Below are 23,277 nucleotides of genomic sequence, written 5' to 3'. Positions count from 1 at the left end.
ACTATGAAAAAATACTTGGACAAAACCAAGGAACAGCTTGGACAAATCAGAGAATATGAGATTCGTCACATACCCCGAGAACAGAATGCCCGGGCTGATGCACTCTCAAAACTAGCCAGCACCAAACCAGGGGGCAACAATAGAAGCCTTATCCAAGAAATTCTACAAAATCCATCAATCTTAGAAGAAGAAAAAGTCCTAGCCATAACATGTCGCGATCAGGGATGGATGACTCCCATAATTAACTACCTCAGAACAAAAGCTCTCCCCATAGATGAGAAAGAGGCAAAGAGGTTAAAACAGGAAGCACAATACTATACCATCATAAATAATACTCTATACAAAAGAGGGATTTCAATACCACTATTAAAATGCGTTCCGACTTCCAACACAAAAGACGTCCTAGAAGAAGTACACAGTGGCATTTGTGGCAATCACCTCAGAGCGCAGGCACTCGCCAAAAAGGTACTTTGGGCAGGATTTTATTGGCCAACTCTACAAAAAGAAGCTGTAGAATTTGTAAAGACATGTGCATCATGTCAGAAACATGCCAACTTCCATATCACCCCACCAGAGGAACTCATCAGCGTGACCTCACCTTGGCCGTTTGCAAAATGGGGACTCGATCTTCTCGGACCTTTTCCTCAAGGATCGGGACAAGTCAAATTCCTCATAGTGGGAATAGACTACTTCACAAAGTGGATTGAGGCAGAACCTCTAACTAACGCCACTGCTCAAAGAAGTCAAAAATTCCTATATAGAAACATCGTTACAAGATTTAGGGTTCCATACTCCATCACCACAGATAATGGTACACAGTTCACAGACGCAGGCTTCAGAAAGCTAGCAGCCGACTTGAATATAAGACAACAATTCACCTCTGTTGAACATCCCCAAGCCAATGGACAAGCTGCAGCTGCCAACAAAGTCATACTGGCTGGGCTGAAGCGGAGGTTACAACATGCAAAGGGAGCCTGGGTCGAGGAGCTCCCACATGTTTTTTGGGCATATCAAACAACGCCATATTCCACCACAAAGGAATCACTCTTCCGATTAGCATATGGAATGGAGGCAATGATCCCCGTAGAGATTGAAGAAAGGTAGCCTAGAGTGATCCACTATAGCGAAGAAGCCAACTCCCAACTTCAAAGGGAAGAGCTCGACCTACTTCCGGAAGTCCAAGAAAGAGCTCGGATAAGGGAAGAGGCATTAAAACGATGAATGGCTTCTAGATACAATCAAAAGGTAATACAGCGAGCCTTTGCTACGGACAACCTCATTCTAATCCGAAACGACATTGGAACAACTCGACCTGGAGAAGGAAAGCTAACAGCAAATTGGAAAGGACCCTACCGAGTCATAGAAGTGCTGGGAAAAGGCTACTACAGGCTTTCTAAACTCGACGGGAGAGAACTTCCTAGGTCATGGCACGCCTGTAACCTAAGAAGGTACTATATTTAGGGACGATAAAGGACCTTGGGACAAGACGCATTCTTTTTCCTGAAAAGGTTTCTTAATGAGGCGCCAAGACCAAGACCTACAAATTACCCGACTTAGGAAATTAACCCCCGCATGTATATATTTACATTTTCTTTTAATAAGATCTATTCAGATTTTCTACAAACGCTCAAACCACATTATTCCGAAACATTCATCGCTCGATTATAAAGCTACAGATCGACAGAAAGTGAAAATCAAATTCACTGCGCGATCATGATAAAGACCAAAAATGAAAACCAAATTCATTAAAAGGTTGACCAAACGAGGGTTAAAACCCAAACTCTACGAAATCGGCAAAAATGAAAACGGAATAAGGCAAGAAGTTATAGAAAGTGATCCAAAGAAAGGACCTGACGAGGTCCTAATAAAATGGATTGCTATAAAATATCTTGAAGACTAGCCGGCATAAAGAAGTCGGACCAGCCACAACGACCCAAGTTATAAGTAAAGCCCTGGAAAGAGGTCTGGCCAACCCTATAAAAAAAGATTACTATAACTTAGAAGAGCCAGACATGATGAAGTTGGACTCCTACGAAAAAGTTACAAAGGTAATCCCTGAAAGAGACCTGAACAAGGTCTAAGAAAGAGGATTACCAAGTGACTCGATAAGGCCTGACATGACGAAGTCGGCCTAAGATACAAAGTTACAAAAGGTAATCCCTGAAAGAGACCTGAACAAGATCCAAGAAAGAGGATTACCAAGTAACTCGACAGGGCCCGACATGATGAAGTCGGCCCAAGATACAAAGCTACAAAAGGTAACCCCTGAAAGAGACCTGAACAAGGTCCAAGAAAGAGGATTACCAAGTAACTCGACAGGATCCGACATAATATAGCTACCCCTAGAAGTGACCTAAGTAAAGTCCAAAAAGGAGGGCTACATACAAACAACTCGGGAAAAAACCAAGTTGAAGAAATCGGCAAACTCAGTATTACAACTCCTAACAAAAACACTGTTGAAAGCAGCGTCAGGCAAAGGAATCAAGCCGATCATCCCAATACTCTCAAAGACTACGAAGACACCATGACAAGCACAAACAGATATGATATAAAAACAGAAAGTCAAAATAATAGCCAGTGTCAGAGGCTGACAAATCCAGCCCACAAAGCTGGAAAACTATTTTGTTTACCAAAATAAAGTTGCTAAAACTAGCAACTAAAAAGGTGTCAAAAGTCAACAAAATAAGAGTTCAAACGCCCACAAACTGGGTTATCTACACAAAGTAGTTACAGAAGTCAATCAAGCACCTGAAGGCTTTTCAGCAGCATCAGCACGTGGTGAAGGAAGGCGAGTCTGGAGAGGCACGGCGTCCACTGTCCCGTCATCCCTATTCAATATCTGACAATCAGGATCGGCTACGGAACAAGCAGGAGTTGAAGAAGCCAACACGACAAAAGCTTTGGCGATAGGCTCAGAGGAAGGCTCAACATCATCATCATCAGGGTCTTCAGGAACGATCTTGCCATCCTTCACAACATTATCCAAACTAAATAAAGTAAGGTCAGCTTCCGGGGCGATAACCCGAACCTGCTCCTTCAGGTTCTCATAAGCAACAGTTACGCTGCCCACAAGGTGACCCTAGAGCTCGGAATAATCAACCCGGGCCGACTCTAGCTCCTCCCGAAGACGCATCACTTCTCGGTAGGACGTGACATAGCTTTCTTTGTGCTTCAATGTCACATCCTCAGCCAACCGCACAAAGGCCGCCAGGGCAAGAGAGTTGGCCTTCTCCCCTTCCAGCTCCTTCTTCAGTTTAGTCACCTCCGCTTCAAACTCCTCCTTTAGACCCTTCATCCGATGAAACTCTTGCTTAGCTTCCTCCATAAAGGCTTTGGTAGCATGCAGAGGCAGATTTTGGACAGTTTGATACAAAGCAGCTCCCATATGAGCCATCTTAACACTACTCCGAGTTATAAAATCTAAGTGATGAAGGAGAGATAACATCATCCATTGAGAGGGCACCATAAGTTGCAATCTGTTGATCCACAAAACCAATAGGGTCAAAATCTGGGGCGTCTAGATTGAAAGGTTCAACAGTTCGAGGTCTTTTAGGAAGAGGGACGGCCGAAGAAGAAACCACAGCAGCAGTAGAAGATTATGGGGGATCCACCAAACGGACCTGAGGTGTAGGGATCATTCACCTCAGGCCAAGAAAGCTCGGCACGGATAGCTTCAAAGGAACTTGAGAAGTTCCTTCCCCATCTACACGGGCCGATGTGTTTTAAGCTGCAGTAGCTTTCCTCGCCTTCTTGAAGGCCTTCATTGCATCATTATTTTTGGCCATCTCTGAAAAATTGAAACAACAATTTATCATACTAGGAAGAAAGTAGGAGAAAAACAAGAAACAAAATATATCAAAGCAATACCCAAAGCAATTCAAATAAGGGACGGGTCTCCCAAAGATTTTTTAGTATCCAAATGAGGAGGTTCCCCCTAAATATCCTCCAAGACATTCACAAAGGCCTGCTCGACCTCGTCCAACATCTCCCAAGTATATCGTGATACCACTATGTTCCTCTGCCACTCTAAGGGAAAGCAGGGTTCGTTATTTTCGTCCAGAAAGAAAGGCCGGGCTCCTTCAACATCCCGGACCTTAAAGAAATAATTCTTAAAATCCCGGAAAGATTCGTCATACATGGAAAAAACCTTATGCCCCTGGGTAGACCTAAAAGAAACCCAAGAAGCCTTCTTCTTGGTAGTCCCAGGCTTGGTCAACACGAAAAGATAAAGAAAAAGAGTTTGAGAAGGTGTAACATCAAATTCTTGATAAACAAGCTGAAAAATCTTGATGAAACCCCATGAATTCGGATGGAGCTGCGAAGAGGCTACGTTACAAGACCATAACAGGTCAGTTTCAAAAGAGGTAAAAGGAAAGGTGATGTTCATTTGGCTTAAAAAGAAGTCATAAGCATAGAAGAAGGGACGCTCCTCCTGGGTCAGGACTCGGAAGCAAACTCTATCACCAGAATCGGTTGCTACTAACTCGTAATTGCTCTCCTGATCCTCACTGCTACAGACACGATGATGCCTTCTAAGCGTCACACAAAATTCAGAATCGGCTAAAGAAACACACAGCAAGACAAGAGAGTCCAGCCAATCGGACATCCCTTCGGGAACCTTAGGAGATGCCTCGACAATATTTTTTCGGGAAGACATGGTCAACTAGTCCTACAAACAAGAAAAAGATTGGATTACTAAAAAGGTAAAGACATCCCAGACGAAATCAAAACAACTCGGACAGCATAATCCAGCGCAGTACAACAGATAAAAAGGAAAACCCCAGGACACAACCCAAGGTCTAGGGGCATCCTTTGGAGGCAATCAGGGAATAAAGATTCAGGAAAATCTACAAGACTAATGTCTCAACAGAAACCCTTTCCAAGAAAAACAAATGCGAAGAAGATCAAACGAGCCACCAAAAGAAAAGGCTACAACAGTTCAGAAATCAGTAGTAGCATACAAAGCCCTAAACAGCCAAACCAGGAAGATACACTCAGAAGCATATGTAAGGTCAAAAGGAAAAAGCATGCATCACAGTAACAAACCAGGCGCGATAAAAATTCAAGCTTTCCAACATGCACTCAGTCAAAATCAAAGCTTCAAAATCAAACACAACACAGCAGAAATAAACGGTGAAGGGAAAGCAATACCAACCTGAGAAAGAAGAAGAATACACAAGAAGGTTGAAGACGATGAAGCTAGAAATCCCCATCGAAAGCACTTACGATCGCCGAACAAACGTTGCAAGAAGAAACACCAAGAAACGTAAGTTTTTAAAAGAAAAAAGAAGGAGAGGAGAAAAAGGAAAGTCACAGCAAAAGCAAGAGAGGAGAAAAACATTTTTTTGAGAGTAAATTTCAAAATAAAAGCCAAAAGAAACAGAGCATCAAAAACCAATTAATGGGGCATTAAAAACCCTCGCACATTCCCAAGGCCAGGACGCTAATCCAAAAGCGCGCATTTTCAAAGAAAGCAAAACGTTCTGCATTCAAAAAGGGAACCCTACAAAGACAAAAGCGACAAAATGCTCGAGTTCGGCTTCAGCTGAGAAGGATCAAAAGTCTTAAAACTAAAGACTCAACCTCAATAAGGAAGACCGAACTCGAGCAGGGGCACTGTTCATACCCTGGGTCGAGCTGTCTGACTCGGGATGTTCTACAGACAAAGCGACCGACCTCTTCAGGTCAGGATGACCCGACCTCTTCTCAAAGAGCTCGGCCAAGTCACAGGAAAGTCCAATAAAGGGCCCAAATAGAGGAACATGACCCCAATCCAAAGGCAGCCCAAGCCTATAAAGATAAGGGCGGTTCCTATGAAAGATAAATATAAAGATAAAGATAGGATAACTAACTTATCTTATCTGCAAAGGTCACTCTACACCATTATAAATACACTGGAGCACCCAGGTATAACTCATACTCTGATTCTACTCAACACCTGTTTAATACCCTTGCTAACTTAAGCATCAGAGTCCCTTGCAGGTACCCCCACTCTCTGGGGACGAAGGAATCAGCACCGCCACCAAGTCCAATAAGTCAGACACAACAACTCTGACCATTACAGAAGATCTCATCCGAGATCGACCTATAGTTTCAGGTAACCCTCGGAACAGATGGAGTCTAGGATTGCCTTTGGCGTCTCGGGGTCTTATATCCTACATCACTGGGAACTGTTACCATATTGAGAACCTCCGATTCTCATACCATATTCTGTTGTATTTTTCAGATGCAGGTCGCAACCCACCTCAGTAAGTTGTCTGATTGGTGATAGGAGGGGAGGATCTGGACTATCTTTTGGAGTCTTTTGATTTATTATATATATGTCTCCCACTTTTGTATTTTACTTTGGCCTTGAGGCTTGTATTGTGAGAACAAAACTTCTATAAGCTATTTTTACTGTCTGGTTTCATACACGGTCTGTATATGGCTAGCCGGCTTAAACTTCATGAGTCGTGGCTAGTGTCTTATGATATTATACTATTATATTATGATGTTTTGTTACTCGATACCTATTTCTTATGCTTTAAGCTAGGATCTTCACTAGTACGTTTTGTGCTTTTCAAATCCTATTTTTTTAGCTATATTCTTCATCGGGCTTCTAGATATTATTGATTCCTTCTATATATAAGATATGTATAAGCTTAGAACTGACGTATCCTTTGATTAACCTTTGCTTTATGACGCGAGGTAAGGCTTAAGCGAATTAGGGTGTTACATTTAGTGGTATCATAGCAGTTCGTCCTCGTGAGCCTGAGGGATGAACTGATTGTGCTTTATTACATACTCTGTGTGTCTTTTCTTTGATGCTATTAGGTTATCTGTTTGATATATGCATAGCATGCTTGTTTGTGAGTGCCTGTTTAGGATAAATTGAAGCACTAGACCTTTGATATTGATTGTTTGGTGTAGACAAGAATCCTACATGGCTACTTGCGGATGAGGTCAAGCACATTCACGTGAGAGTAGGAACGAGCAACCGGCGGACAACCATGCCGAATTCATGGCGGCGATCACGAATCTAGCCAACACTATAGAGGCGAATGCTGCTGCGACTGTGCAAGCTATGCAGAGGCTAGGTCAACCGGCCAGGAATGGCAACGAAAATGGGAATGGCAACGGAAATGTGAACGGCAAAAGGAATGCTCATGCTAACGCTGAAGGAAACGGGGATAACATGGGAGACATTCCGATGACTTTGGTAACTTTCCTCAAGGTTCATCCGCCAACATTCTAAGGATTAACTAATCCTACTGAAGCGGACCACTGGTTCCAGGCCATGGAGCGTGCCTTACAGGCGCAGTATGTTCCACACAATCAGTATGTGGAGTTTTCCGCTTAACAGCTTGCGGGAGAGGCCCAGCCCTGGTGGCAAGCAGAGTGTCGCTTGCTATAGCTACAGAACACTGCGGTTCCGTGGGATGTATTTCGGACAGCCTTTTACAAGAAGTACTTCCCTGAGTCTGCAAGGGAAGCGAAGAAGATAGAGCTAATGCAGCTGAAGCAAGGTTCTATGTCTGTGGCAGAATACACCAACAAATTCGAAGAGCTTTGTAGGTTTTCTTGGGTGTGTCAGGGTGACCCAGAGACTTACAAGAGCTGGAGGTGTATTAAGTACCAGAGAGGTTTAAAGGATAGCATTATGACTGCTGTGGCTCCTATGGAGATCCGTGTCTTTTCTGACTTAGTGAACAAAGCAAGGGTGGTGGAAGAATATGCTAAGACAGTGCCTGCATCCAAGGACACTCATGGAGGAGGTAGTAGCAAAGGGCGTGGCAAGTATCATCATCCGAGGGGTCAAAGAATCAAGAGAGGAGGATATGCCCACCAAGGTCATGGAGGTTTCAGGAAGAACACCCATGATTAGTTTCAGCGTGGTAAGGGAAGAGGAAGTCAGAGTGGGTGCTTCAACTGTGGACTTCCTGGTCATATCACAAGGGATTGCACTCGTGGGAAGAACCCGAATGTGGATCAGAGTCAGCACCAGGGGCGAGTCTTTGCTGTGAATGCCAAGGATGCTTCCAAGGCGGATCTGTTGATGAGAGGTATTTGTTTATTTGGTGATAAGTATTTAATTGCATTATATGATAATGGAGCATCGCATTCGTTTATCTCGTTTGCTAAAGTTGAAGAGTTAGGCTTGAAAGTGTCAAAGTTACCTTTTGATCTGCATGTATATACTCTGCATCAGACAATTGTGACTAGATCAGGTTGTAGACAAGTAGGTTTCAAGCTTGAGGGTAAATATTTTATACATGATTTGATTTGTTTACCTATGGTTGGGTTGGAGATGATTCTGGGGTTTGATTGGTTGTCGAAGAATCGGGTCTTGTTGGATTGCTTTGAATGGACCATTCGGTTTATGCAGGAAGGAGAGAGTGGGGCAGTGATAACCACATGATATTACCTGAACTCTATTATGGTGCACTATAGTGGGAAAGAGTGTCAGGGTTACATCTTGTTAACTGCCAACGCTTCGGGTGATACCCAAGGCTTAGATCAGATCCTGGTAGCTAGGGATTTTTCAGAGGTATTTCTGGAAGATATTCCTGAATTCCCTCCTCAAAGAGAGATTGAGTTTGTGATTGAATTGGTGCCGGGAGCCAGACCGGTGTCGATTGCACCATATAGGATGGCTCCGAAAGAGCTGGCCGAGTTGAAGGTTCAGTTGGAGGAGCTTCTGAACAAGAGGTTCATTCGACCGAGTGTGTCGCCGTGGGGAGCACCAGTCTTATTGGTTAAGAAGAAGGATGGAGGAATGCGATTGTATGTGGATTACTGCTAGTTGAATAAAGTGACTGTGAAGAATAAATACCCGCTGCCGAGGATAGACGACTTGATGGATCAACTACAAGGAGCTAGAGTGTTTTCCAAGATAGATTTGAGATCCGGTTACCATCAGATAAGGGTGAAGGAGGATAACATCCCTAAGACCGCGTTTAGGACACGTTATGGACACTACGAGTTTATGGTGATGTCTTTTGGGTTAACAAATGCACCTGCTGTCTTCATGGATTATATGAACAGAGTCTTTTGTCCCTTTCTAAACAGGTTCGTGGTGGTTTTCATAGAAGACATGAGGAGCATTTGAGGATTGTGCTACAAATCCTGAAAGAACGGAAGTTGTATGATAAGTTGTCGAAGTGCGAGTTCTGGAAGGAGGAAGTAAAGTTCCTAGGTTATGTGGTAAGCAAAAGAGGAATAGCGGTAGATCCTTCTAAGGTAGAAGCAGTGATGGAATGGGAAAGACCGACGACTGTGACAGAAGTTAGGAGCTTATGGGGGTTAGCCGGATATTATCGGTGATTTATTGAAGGCTTTTCCCGGATTGCACTACCAATGACCAAGTTGATAAGAAAAGAAGTGTCTTTTGCTTGTCGGAGTTTGAAGAGAGTATTCAAACTTTGAAGCAAAAGTTAACTTCAGCACCTGTTTTGATCTTGCTGGAACCGCATGAACCGTTTGAAGTGTACTGTGACACTTCGTTGAAAGGTTTGGGTTGTGTGTTGATGCAACACCAGAACGTGGTGGCTTACGCATCGTGTCAGCTGAGACCGCATGAGGTAAATTATCTAACTCATGATTTGGAATTAGCCGCGATTATGTTTGCATTGAATATCTAGAGGCACCACTTGTACGGAGTGAGATTTAGCGTCTTTTCTGATCATAAGAGTCTCAACTACATCTTTGACTAGAAAGAGCAAAATATGCGTCAGAGGAGGTGGATGGAGTTGTTAAAGGACTATGATTTTAATCTGAGTTACCATCCTGGAAAGGCGAATGTGGTAGCAGACGCCTTGAGTCAGAAGTCCTTGACAATAGCTTGGATGCGAATTAAGGAAGAGGAGTTAGTAGATAAGTTTGCAGATCTTAAGTTGGATATCGGAGAGGTTACCAGAAGAGCTTGCTTGAACCAGTTACAGATTTCAAGCACGTTTAAGACGGAAATCCAAAGGGCTCAATAAGATGAACAAAAGCTGCAGTAATTGTTTCAACCAGTTGGTGAGCAGAGACTTGGAGAGCTCACCAAAGACGATGAGGATTTGTATACCGGATGTTGGGAGAGAGGGTTTTCTATTCACCCAGGAAGTACAAAGATGTATTATGACTTAAAGAAGATGTCCTGGTGGCCGGGGATGAAGGGTGATGTAGCTACTGTGGTATCCAGGTGTTTAACTTGCCAAAAAGTAAAGATAGAGCACCAGAAACCATCAGGAATGCTACAACCACTTAAAATTCCTCAGTGGAAGTAGGAAGGAATTGTAATAGATTTTGTGACCGGTCTACCAAAGACTAGGACGAGATAAGACTAGGTCGGGATTTGATGCGATTTGGGTGATTGTGGATTGCTTAACCAAATCTGCTCATTTTCTACCTATTCGAGTAAACTGCTCTATGGAAGAGTTAGCAAGGTTATATATAAAGGAGATAGTAAGGTTGCATGGTGTGCCGTCAAGCATAGTATCAGACCGTGATCCCTGATTCACTTCAAGATTTTGGAGAGCTTTTCAAAGAGCTTTCGGTACGAAGCTATGTCTTAGTACGGCGTATCATCCACAAATAGATGGACAGTCGGAAAGGACTATTCAGACGTTAGAAGATATGCTGAGAGCGTGTATCTTGGATCAACCTGGAAATTGGGACCGCTACATACCATTGGTGGAGTTTGCATACAACAATAGCTTTCATGCGAGCATTGGGATGGCTCCGTATGAGGCTTTGTATGGACGGAAGTGCTAGTCTCCACTTTGTTGGTATGAATCGGGTGAAGCAAGTGTATTGGGCCCAGATGTGGTAGCAGAGACTACGGAGAAGATTAAGAAGATATGAGAAAGAATTTTGATTGCTCAGAGTCAACAGAAGAGTTATGCGGACAAGAGAAGAAAACCGTTGGAGTTCGAAGTGGGAGAGCATGTGTTTCTACGTGTTACACCAACAACTGGGATTGGAAGGGCAATCAAGACCAAGAAGTTGAATTCGAGGTATATAGGACCGTTTGAGATCCTAAAGCGATTCGGGCCGGTGGCATATCAAGTTGCTTTGCCATCTAACCTATCTAACATACATGACGTGTTCCACGTGTCACAACTCCGTAAGTACACGTCGGATGCGACTCATGTCTTAGAGCCTGAGACGGTCGAGTTGAGGGAAAACTTGACTTTTCAAGTGACACCAGTTAGAATTGATGACACCAGTGTAAAGAAGCTGCGAGGGAAGGAAGTTCAGTTGGTTAAAGTTTCTTGGAAGCGAGTAGAAGTTGAAGAGCATACTTGGGAATTGGAGTCTGAGATGCGAAAGGACTATCCCAAGCTTTTCAGGTAATTCAAATTTTGAGGGAAAAATTTCTTATTTGGTGGGGAGAATGTAAGAACCATAATTAATCAAACTGGTTAATTAAGTGGTTATGTTGCCCAAATTTGATTCCAAAAAGCTAGCATGAGGATTTGAGGTTTTAAACATCATTTTTGGATTTGATGGGTCTTTCCGAGTCAGAAAATGTGTTTGCTGCAAAAAACCATGAAAAAACTGTGAATCGGCGATTGAACCGGTTTAAGTCTGCCCGGTGCCACGTAAGAAAAAGTAGAAACAATTAAAAACCTTAGAAAAACAGTAGAACTGGAAAATCGGGCGTTTATTTTAAAGGTTTGGCCCGAAGTTGGGCCAAATGAGCTAAAAATGCTAACGAGTTTAACCGGACCCAAGTTGGGCCAAAGTCCAACATACATAAAGGTTCATTTAATGAACCCTAGCCTCATAAAACACATACACACTTCAGATTTGAAAGAGGGAGAGAAGAAGAGGTTGAACCCTAATCACCTCAATCTTCTCAAGCTCATATCTTGAGTTCTAGAGCTCCGATTTGCGTGCCGTTAGCGGCTACGTGTTCCTTGCGGAGAGCTCTACAAAACCCATCCAAGAAACTCTAGAGGTAAACTCGAAATCCTTCCAGTTCTTCTCTCCAAAATTTCGGATACCTAGGGTTCATGGCTAAGTGAGTTTTTGTGATTCTTGATGTTTAGCTTCACTCTAATCCTTGCTTAGCATTGGGTTTTGGCATCCAAATCTGTTGGAAAAGGTAAGAGGCTTTGATCTCTTGTGAACTTTGGTTTATGTTGAGCCCTAGGTTGATTTTGTAGTGATTTATATGTATATAGCTTGATTATTGTGAGTTTTGGGCTTGTTGGAGCTACATTGGTGGTTGGATTTTAGTTAGAAGCTCATTTAGTTTATATTGAGAATCGGCCACGACATGGTTTTGATTTTTTCTATGTAGTATATAATATTCATGGACACTTAGGCTAGTGACCCATAGGATAGGATTGGATTTGAATAGTTATTGAATTGTTGGATGTGATTGTTTGATGATGCTTGATGAAATGATGATTAATAGTGGTATGACGAGGATAAATGAATCGTGAAATTGAGAAATGAATTATGTCGATAAATGAGATGTGGGTGTTGATTGATTGGTAATGTTGTTAGAATTTGTTAATAAAGTTTGATATATGAGATATATGGATACGGATGTTGTGGATGAGGAAAAGGGAAGCAAAATATGGTAATTTTGGTGTGGTAAGATATAGAGGGTTGATTTTGATGAAGGGTGGAATTTGAGAATGGTTTGGTTTGGTTTTGATTGTGTTTTGCAAAGCAATTGTGAAAGTTGTGATTTTGGGTAAAAGTAAAATTTTGGTGAACTTTGTTTGATCATAACTTTTGCCTCGGTTGTCAAAATTGGTTGAAATTTGTTTAGAATTAAAGACCTTTGAAAACTCTTTAAATCGGTATAAAGATTGTGAAATTTGGAATTTTGTAGAGGAAGTTATGATCATTCAAAAATTAGTGTTGAAAATTAGAAATTTTGCAAAGTTACAGAATTCTGAGTTTTCTGGTATGTGCGCACGCACACTCTGCGTAAATGGTGACCTGTGCGAATGCATAGACCTGTGCGTCCGCACACGCAGAGGCAGGCAATCTGCCTGCAGCGCTGGCACGGTTTGTGCGCACGCACACCAATGGGAGAATGGCAACCTGTGCGTACGCACAAACCTGTGTGCACGCACATGTTGGAGAGGCCAGTTTGTTGGGGGCGCTCGCAAAGGTTGTGCAAGTGGATAGACCCTTTTGTGTTTTGATACTTGTGCGTACGCACACCCAAGAGCGTACGCACACTTTTAAAAATTTCCTGGGCGTGCGCATGCACATCCCTGTGCTGACGCACACGCCCTGTTTCTCAAAATTTGCTCTGTTTTCAACTAATTCACTTCCCCGACGAGGTTGTAATCTTCCATCACACTTTTTTAAGACTTTTGACCATATTTTTAGGTTTTTAAACATGGGAAATGGTTCAAGGGTTTTAAATGCTATCCCTTGGGAAAATGTTAGCAGACGGAGTACTGGGTTTCTATGTATTGGGGAGGTTTGTTGATGTGTGATGAATGGTTGATGAATGAGATGTGAAAGCAAGGATCTGAAATGTGAATGGACAGTGGTTGAAAGGAGTCAAGGACTCTGAATGAAGTGATGGATCCACCATGTACTAAAATATTTTTGAAAAACCACTGTATCACCTTTCATTGAGATTATGAGACGCTATGCGTCCTGCAAAGGCCGAGGTTAGATCCCGCCTGTTGAGGTAGCGGCGGTGGCGTAAGGGTGGTGGTTCGTCCCGCTTGTGCTTAGATATGAGGTCGGTGGCAATAGATCATGCTCGCATCCCTTCGGATCATCAGAGGGTACAGGCGCAAAACCCTGGATAGTGATCCGAGCACTATATCTCGGGGGTTCCCACACCATGAATCCGCAGGGCAACAACTCCATGGAGATGACTCGGGTTGGCAGTTGAACCGACAATGTGATATCACAGCCAGTAGGGTAGGCATTCATCACATGCATTTTCTACCTGGTTGTATGCTTTGTCGACTTGAATTTTGGATTCCCTATCTGTACAACATGTCTAACTGCTAATTGTATTAACTGCTATATATGCTTCTACTTGTGCTTTACTTGTGTTGTATATACTTGTGCTTTATTGGAGTTGACGGGGGTCGGAAGGCAGTGGAGATGGGATCGCGTGGCAGATCGGTTGGTGATGGCTATGGGACAACGGTGTTTGATTAGAGTAGAAATTTCCTAAGATAGACTACCCTTTTATGGTACTACGGCTTAAGTTGTATTAAGGAACTACATATTATGCTGTTTTGGGTTAGTATATTTTAAGCTTGAATCTTGTGATGGATATGGAGTCTAGTATTGCCTTTGGCGTCTCGGGGTCTTATATCCTACATCACTGGGAACTGTTACCATACTGAGAACCTCCGGTTCTCATACCATATTTTGTTGTGTTTTTCAGAGGCAGGTCGCAACCCACCTCAGTGAGTTGTCTGATTGGTGACAAGAGCGGAGGATCTGGACTATCTTTTGGAGCTTTTGATTTCTTATATATATATATATATATATATATATATATATATATATATATATATATATATATATATGTCTCTCACTTTTGTATTTTACTTTGGCCTAGAGGCTTGTATTGAGAGAACAAAACTTGTATAAGCTATTTTTACTGTCTGGTTTCATACACGGTCTGTATATGGCTAGCCGGCTTAAACTCCGCGAGTCGTGGCTAGTGTCTTATGATATTATACTATTATACTATGATGTTTTGTTACTCGATAACTATTTCTTTTGCTTTAAGCTAGGGTCTTCACTAGTACGTTTTGCACTTTTTAAATCCTATTTTTTTAGCTATATTCTTCATCGGGCTTCTAGATATTATTAATTCCTTCTATATATAAGATATGTATAAGCTTAGAACTGTCGTAACCTTTGATTAACCTTTTCTTTACGACACGAGGTAAGGCTTAGGCTAATTAGGGTGTTACAGAGGACGTATGGTACCGGTGCCTCTACGGGTAACAACCTTCTTTCTTATCTTAAAGAGGGTATTATGAAGGATAAAGTGGAAGTAGTAGAGTGATGGAGAGAGATGAGAAGTTATCAAACAATAACTTCTTTAACTTCTCAGAAATTCTTTGAAAACACAAAAAAGAATAAATGAAAATGTGATTCAAAGAATTTTGAATTTTAAAATTAATGCAGAGAGTTTTGAAATGACAAGTCAAATAAAGATTTTGAAAAAGAAAAAAAAAACTAAAACTGATTTGACTTGAATGGAAAACCTAAAAGTAAATACTCTTTAGTATTAGTGATCAAGGTAAGTAATTAGGCCTACTTCATTAAATAGAATTTCTTTCTCTTGGACCCAATGATGGTATTTAAGGAAACATAAGGGACCACCAAAAATTAGTTTTGTCCCAGATTAATTAAAATCATCAACACAATTTCTGAACTTCATGGAACCTAGAGGGAGTCATCATCTGTCCAGTTTTATCTCTTGTTGACCTGAGAGACAAAAACAACCAGAAAATAATTTTGTTAAATTTAGTTAAAAAACTCAGCATCATGAATCTCTAATACAGTTCTCAATTTACAAAATCTATCTTCACACAGAGGTTTTATAAAAATATCAGCCAATTGATCCTCATATTTCACAAATTGTATGTCAATTGTACCCTTTTGCACATGTTCTCTAATGGAGTGAAATTTCACTTCAATGTGCTTAGTTCTTGAGTATAAAACAGGATTTTTATAAATGTTAATTGCATTCAAGTTATCGCAAAATCAAGGGATACTTTTGACTTGTAATTTGTAATCTACAAGTTGTGTTTTGAGCCAAATCAATTGAGAACAACAAGAAGAAGATACTATATATTCGGCCTCAGTACTGGATAGAGCAACAGTAGCTTGCTTCTTACTTGACCACATATTCAAGGACTGTCCAAGAAAGCAATAGACTCCTAAAGTGCCATTGATGTTGAGTTTTTTAACTAAATTTAACAAAACTAGTTTTTTAACCTAAAAGTAAATACTCAACAAACTCATTAGATTTGGGATGCCAAAGACCAAAATCAGTAGTGCCATTGATGTATCTAATGATCCTTTTCACATCAGAAAAATGTGATTCTTTTGGATGAGATTGAAATCTAGAACATACACCAACATTATGAATAATATCCGGTCTAGAGAAAGCTAGATACATAAGAGATCCTATCATTCTTCTATACCTTGTTTCATCCACCATCTTTTCCTATTTCATCCTTTTCAAGTTTGGAATTTAGATGCATATGTGTACTCATTGTTTTGGACTTTTCTAAACCAAATTTTTTTACTAACTCCTAGGCATATTTACCTTGGTACACAAAAATTCCACTAGGAGTTTGTTTGATTTGGAGTCCTAGGAAGAAGCTGAGTTTTCCCATCATACTCATATCAAACTCACTAGTCATTAAGTTTTTAAAATCAGCACACAAGGCTTTATTAGCCGACTCTTTAATGAAAAGAGTTGTATTCGCAGTACCCCTTTGAAAGCTATTTTTCAATAAGAAAGAGTTAAATCTTTCATACCGCTCTTAGATCTTGTCTCAAACCATAAAGGGTTTTAAAGAGTTTAAAAACATGGTTTGGGAAATCTTTATTTTCAAAATCGAGGGATTGTACTACGTACACTTCTCTATCAATAAATCCATTTAAAAAGGTGCATTTAACATCCATTTGGAAAAGCTTAAACCCTTTGTGGGATGTATATGCAAGCAATAACCTTATTGCTTCCATTCTAGCAACTGGAGCTAATGACTTATCAAAGTCAATGCCCTCCTCTTGGTCATACCCTTGAGCTACTAGTCTAGCTTTGTGATGAGTCCATATTTTCGATATATTTTGGCTTGATTTGAATGGATTCTAGTATATGAACTCGCACTTAAGCACCAAAATAGCATACGTTTGTGTTTGATCCCTAATTTGATCCTAAATGTGAAAACATGCAATTTTATGCTTTAATAGAGCAAATTAATTCCACTTTTATGTCATTCGATGCCGTGATATGATTTGTGAGTGATTTCAGGCCTTGAAGGCAAGAATGGATGGCCAAAAGTGGAAGGAAGCATGTACAAGGGAGAAAACATGAAGAAAACAAGGAAAAGCAAACACAGTGGGGTTTGCGTGCGCATGAGCACCTGTGCATACGCACAGGAGCATTTTCAGCTGAGTGTGCGGGCGCACATGTCTATGCGTCCACACATGACCCAGTGCGTGCCTTTATTAAAAATGCATGTGCACTCGCGTTTTGGGGCTCTTTTTGGCCCATTTCTGAAGGCTTGAGGCTAAAATCAAAGGCTATATCAATGGGACAACATCTCATATGAAGGCATTAGCTTAGGGGGCTCACTTAGAGAGTTCTAGAGAGTAATTAGGAGTAGGAGTAGGAGTAGTGTAGCATTGCTCTCTTAGGGTTTTAGTTTCTATTTCAATTGTAGCATTTTATAGCAAGCTTTGATCTTTGATTTTGCCTCTTTAATTGTAGGTACTCTCAATTTTTCTTTAATTATAGCACATCTACTTTCATTTGCCTTGGTTCAAGTTACTTGTTTATAATTGCAATTTTAAGTTTTTGAAGTTTCGATTAATGAATTTACTATTTTATGCTCTCTTTATGTTTGATTGCTTGTTTATGTTTTATTTTGTTGATAGTTGGTGATAATTTTCCATTTTCCTTTACAATTTCCCATGTTTTACTTTTATGCACACAAGGTGTTTGTGAAAATGTCAACCTTAGATTTTGAGTAGATTTTCATACCTTGGCTTGTGGGTTGAATTCCTAGGATACTAGAGTCATAATGTCCGACATTTAGTGGTAATTCTTGGGTAGTTAGTTGACTCTTGTTTCCATTGATGCTATCCTTTTATCAACTAATTTGGAAAGTTGGTTGGGACTTATGGATTAAGGTTAATAATGCTTGCTTGACTTACTCCTCGATGGTAGGGGTTGACTAGGCGAGACTGACTTATCATAAGTATCATAGTTGTGGTTATGGCAATGATAGGATCCCTTGGATTCTCATTCCCAAGTCAAGGCTCTTTATTACATATCTTGCATTTTTGCTATTTTTGATCTTGCCTTCTCTTTAATTGCATTAATTCCAATTTTGATCATTCCTTAGTTCTTTTATTTCTTAAGTTCTTTTAATCTTTCACTTCTTGCTTGAAAACCCCCTTTTGCCTTAACAACCAAAGAAATAACACTTCAATTGCATCCTAGGGAGAACGACCCGAGGTTTAACTACTCTCGGTTTTGATTAGAAATTATAAGCATTTGATTAAGGAAATTCATTGTTGGTTTGGACTATGCTACCAACAAATTGACGTTTGTTTTGGTCGATTCCAAACTATACAATAGTTCTTCTTCGTCACTTTGTTTCTAACAACACTATCATCCTCACCCAATTTATTTCTAAATATCCATTTAGTACCCGTTACCTTCCTACCATTCGGATTAGGCACCAAAGTCCAAACCTCATTCTTTTCAAATTTGACCAATTCTTCTTTCATTGCCTTGATCCAAGAAGGATCATCAAGGGCTTCCTTCATATTTTGGAGTTCCACTTGTGATATTAGAGCAAGATTATTGAGTTTGGCCTTTTTTCTACTTGATGATCTTGTGGTAACTCTATGAAATGAATCTCCAATAATAAACTCATGTAGATACTTCTTCAGGAACTTCTATTCTCTAGGTTTTGGTGAAGTGATCTCAGGTTGGGTATGATTGAGTTCTGCAATATTGAGATTTCTAGAATTCTTTGTTTTTGTAAGAGACAAAATAGAATTGTCCCCTGCATTTTGTTCTACAAAATTAGGGATAGCATTTTCCAATGTGAGTACTAATTTTTCTTTACTTTGATTCTTTTCAGAGCTTAATTTAGTTTCAATTCCTGTATTATTTTCCTCAATAACACTTGAAATAGGATTAGCATCACAAAATGTAACATGTATAGACTCCTCTATGATTCTATATTCCTTGAAGTAAACCCTATATGCTTTACTAGTGGTTGAATAACCAACAAAAATTCCTTCATAAGATTTTGGATCAAACTTTCCAAGATTGTCTTTAGTATTTAAAATAAAGCATTTGTGGTGCATGGAAATTAATTCCGCACAACTGAACCAGCAAGTGCACTGGGTCGTCCAAGTAATACATGAGGTGAGTCAGGGTTAATCCCACGGAGATTGTTATTTTGAATCAAGCTAGGACACCTTGTAGATCTTAGTCAAGTGATTAGAAAAGATAGTTTGTTGAGATAAATGTATTAAACAAGAATAGGAATGAAATTACTTAATTTGAGTGAAACCAGTGATAAGAGAATGGTTGAGGCTTCGGAGGTGTTTCATTCTTCTGGATCAACCTCTCCTACTGTCTTTTTCCAACTGTGAGTGATTCCTTCCATGGCAGGCTGTAAGTGATCAACGCCGGTTTAATGGCCACCAATCTTCCTCCCTCAGGCCGAATGCCAGGTTTAAAGTGCGCCCAATCTAAATGAGGGTGAAGCTCCTGCAGTTCTGATGAATCGATATTTGACAATAAATTTTGGATTGATTTGAGTGGATTTCATTATATAAACCCACATGTATTCATCCAAATAGCATAATTTTGTGTTCTCTCCCTAAGTTGAGCTTAATTGTGAAAACATGCTATTTTGTGCTCAATTTAATCAATTTTATCCCACTTTTACCCCCATTCAATGTCTGGATGGTTTTGATGAGTGATTTCAGGTATAATAGGTAGGAGTGGCTTGATAAGAGTGGAAGAAAAGCATACAATTGGGAGAAAACATGAAGAAAACAAAAGAGAAGCACACATTAGAGTGTGCATACGCACAACCTACTTTGCGTACGCACAAGAAGCACAACAGATTGTGTGCGTACGCACGACAATCTATGAATACGCACAAGTGAAAGATCAGCAAGTGTGCGTACGTACACAACTTTGTGCATACGCACAGGTCCCAGAACATGACTCACTTAAAGGAAAATGCTGGGGGCAATTTCTGGGCCCCCAGAGCCCAGTTTTAGACTCTCTGAAGTTGATTCAGTGCTATGTCAAAGGGGTATCACTCCATGTCAAGTGGAGAGCAATTAGGGTATATTAGAAACATGCTTTAGGTTATATTCTAGAGAGAAAAGCTCTCCCTTCTCTCTAGAATTAAGGTAGACTAGGTTAGATCTTTCTTAGATTTAGGTTTAATTCTTGTTTTCATTTACTTTTTCTTGCCATTTATTGTTCTTGCACTCTTGTTCTTTAATTCTATTTGTTATTTCCCTTCCTTTGTTCTTTTATGTTTATGACACTTTGTTACTTTTAATTTTAATTAATGAAATTCATATTTTATGTTTCTTATTGTTTAATTTGGTTGTTACTGTTATTTTCTTTCTATTGGTAGTTGTAGATTTTATTATCTCTTGTTATTTTACCATGCTTCTCTTTTATACCTTCCAAGTGTTTGATAAAATACTTGGTTAGATTTTTGCCTAGTTTTTCACACTCTTGGTTGGGAAATTGGGTAATTGGGTGAACTTGAGTGGTTGATGTCTATTCTACATTGTGTGAGGATTGTTAGTTGATTTGGTTTCCACTAGCTCTAAGCCTTCCATTAATAGAGTTGGCTACGACTTGTGAATTGAGATCAATTATGCCCTTTTGACTAATTCTCGATGTTAGGATTGACTAATTGGGATTAATTCTACACAGTTACCATGTTTGTAGTCCATAACTAGGATAGGAATCCTTAATTCCCCAATTCTTGCCAAGAGCTCTTTTTGCCATTTAATTTTTATTTTCATTGCCTTTACTTGCTTTCCATTTAATTACTTGAACCCACAGCACCTCTCTTACCCCAACCCCTTCCTTTCCTTCTCTCTGAACCCACAACACCTCTCCACCCCACGACCCACCCACCGGCGACCTCCACGCCGCCACCGTCACATCTACTCTCTCTTTTCCCTCACCCTCCTTTTCTCTTCTCTCCTCTACATTTCCCTTTCCCCTCTCTTCCCTGTCTCTACCGCACACCAGCGCTAGCCTTTAAGCCGCCTCTCTGCTCCGCCAGACACCACCAGCGGCGGCGAGCTTCTGTGCCGCCGCCACCGTTTATCACAACTCCTCCATCTGCTTTCTTCTCCTCTACATTGCATGTTTCATTTCTGCCCTGCCTTATTCCCTTCTCTTCTGTTTCATTCTGCCGCTTCTGTTTATTTCTGCTTTTAAATTCTGCTTTAGTTTTTAGGTGGTTTTAGGTTAGATGACTTATGTTTCCCTGTTGAATTGGTAATGCTGCCTGATTGTTTGAATTTTTGCTAAGCCCTGAATGATGTTTTGCCCTGTTATGGCTGAATGCTGTGACTGCTACCATGTCTAGTGAACTGTGATTTCTGCTCTTTAAATTCTACACATAACTTTCCTGATAAATTGCCCGAATGGGAGTTTTTGATTCAATTTCTATGTCTGATCAACATGGCATTTGAATTTTCCTTCCATTTTGCATTATGATTCCTACTTATGCAAATTTTCTGCTAAAAATGGATGCTGCCTGGAATTTTGTTTAATGCACTACGAATTCATGCTGAAATATCAAACTAAACTTCGTTTTGCTTTGTGATTTTCTTGTTTGATACCAATCTTGTTGTACTTATCATCCTATAATAATCAACCTCTCCCTATGCACTTGTTTTTGTTCTTGAAACCAATTAAATTGCAATAAATAGTTTTCAGCCTTGTATTTGGTACTTGTAAGTGCATGGCTGGTTGATTGACTGTATGATGTACTGCATGCCCTGTTGGTGGCATGAGCAGTACACACATTGCTTTCCTTGTGAATTGACTAAATGCCTATTCATGTACCTCTAACGTTAATGACATTATGCATAGCAACTCGTTCGATTTTGTTTTTGAGCAATACAATCTGTTTTTCAATGGAATATTGTTTTAGGCGAGAAGTTATGTATATGTGCTTGTCAGTTATCTTTTCAACATGAATATGTAGATGCTTTCACTGCAACCTTGATTATTGCTCTTTATGCCAAGTTTTGCAAAACTTCTGATTTCTAATGCAAAAGTGCAATAATCACTATCCCTTACTTCAATTCACTTGCATTAATACACTTAAGTCCTATGTATGCTTCAATTGATTGATCACTAGTTGATTTGTCACTTAGGTTACTTGATCTTGGGAAAACACATCTCTTTTTGAACCATTGATTGTTTACACATGTTTTTCCTGGATTGAGTATTTGTTTGTTCTGATGGCTATTATTTGAATTGTTTGATTATATCCTTCTTCTTTCTGTGAATATTATCTGTTTTTTCTGAGTTGTATTTTGTTTTTTTTTTCTTTTTCAGGATGCCTCGAAAAGGGAAGGAAAAAGCCAACCTTTTGGCTCGCCCTCCTTCCGTACCCCCAAGTGACCAACCAGACACATTCATTAATGCTGAAGCCCAGGAGCAATATAAAAATTAGAAAAATGTGCCTTTCATTATGAGAGAAAGCTAAACCTGCCTGAGAAATATGCAGATGCGATCCTTAACCGACTTGATTTCTATCATTGGGGATTCATAAAATCTGACCCGGTGGATGTAAATGAACACCTGGTCAAATTTTATGCAAATCTCCTAAAGAGGGATGCCAAAACTATTTTCCTAAGAGGTGTCACCTTGGACACCTCTGACAGTGCTTTAGAGGCCCTCTTAGATATTCTGCATATTCCTCCGGCTCGTGACGCTTACACTCAAGTAATGAAGGACGTCTCATCGGGCAAGTTTTCCTTGGATGTGGTCCTGGAAAAGATAGGTCAGCCTGAAGCTAGATGGGAGTACAGTAAAGGGGACAATGTGGTTCCGTTGAGCATTGCATGCATTGACCTCAACCCAGAGGCGATGATCTGGTAGCAGATCATCGCTGACTACATTCTCCCGAGCACGCATGCCACGCATATCAGAGTCTGGGTGGCAGTAATACTATGGGCTATTCTGGAGGGGAAGAGGATCTCTGTTCTTCTCCTAATCAGAGAGTCGATGATGAAGGTGAACCTACAGCTAAAATTCAACATTCCCTTTCCATCATTGATCACTAGATTTGCAGCCTTATCTGGTGTAGAGATACGTCCGACAGACTGGATGTCTGCCTCCATCAGTAAGCAGCCCTTTCTGCCATATAGAGACTTCGAAGGACCGCCTTCGAAGAAGAAGAAGACCTCTGAGCCTACATCAGCAGCAGCAGAGCCATCAGTACCTCTTTCAGCACCTCATGTGCCCGTACACCGACTCCAGATGCCTTATGAGCTGGGTCGGGAGATTTTGGAGACTCTGCACCGTATCGAGCGCCGCAA

At 40.5% G+C, this 23,277-nt stretch overlaps 1 protein-coding gene across 1 annotated transcript; it reads left to right on the top strand.

Moving 5' to 3' along the window:
- Positions 1-8,836: 8,836 nt before the first annotated feature.
- On the top strand, positions 8,837-22,837 carry LOC140182873 (uncharacterized). Its single transcript, XM_072230559.1, has 7 exons — positions 8,837-8,968; positions 9,049-9,183; positions 9,693-9,887; positions 10,008-10,157; positions 10,849-11,315; positions 22,292-22,353; positions 22,464-22,837. Exons 1-7 carry the CDS (start codon positions 8,837-8,839, stop codon positions 22,835-22,837), a joined length of 1,515 nt encoding a protein of 504 aa, XP_072086660.1.
- The last annotated feature ends 440 nt before the right edge of the window (positions 22,838-23,277 follow it).

Source organism: Arachis hypogaea, chromosome 1 (genome assembly GCF_003086295.3).
Source record: "Arachis hypogaea cultivar Tifrunner chromosome 1, arahy.Tifrunner.gnm2.J5K5, whole genome shotgun sequence".
NCBI lineage: Eukaryota > Viridiplantae > Streptophyta > Magnoliopsida > Fabales > Fabaceae > Arachis > Arachis hypogaea.
This window is presented reverse-complemented; position numbering and strand designations above follow the sequence as displayed.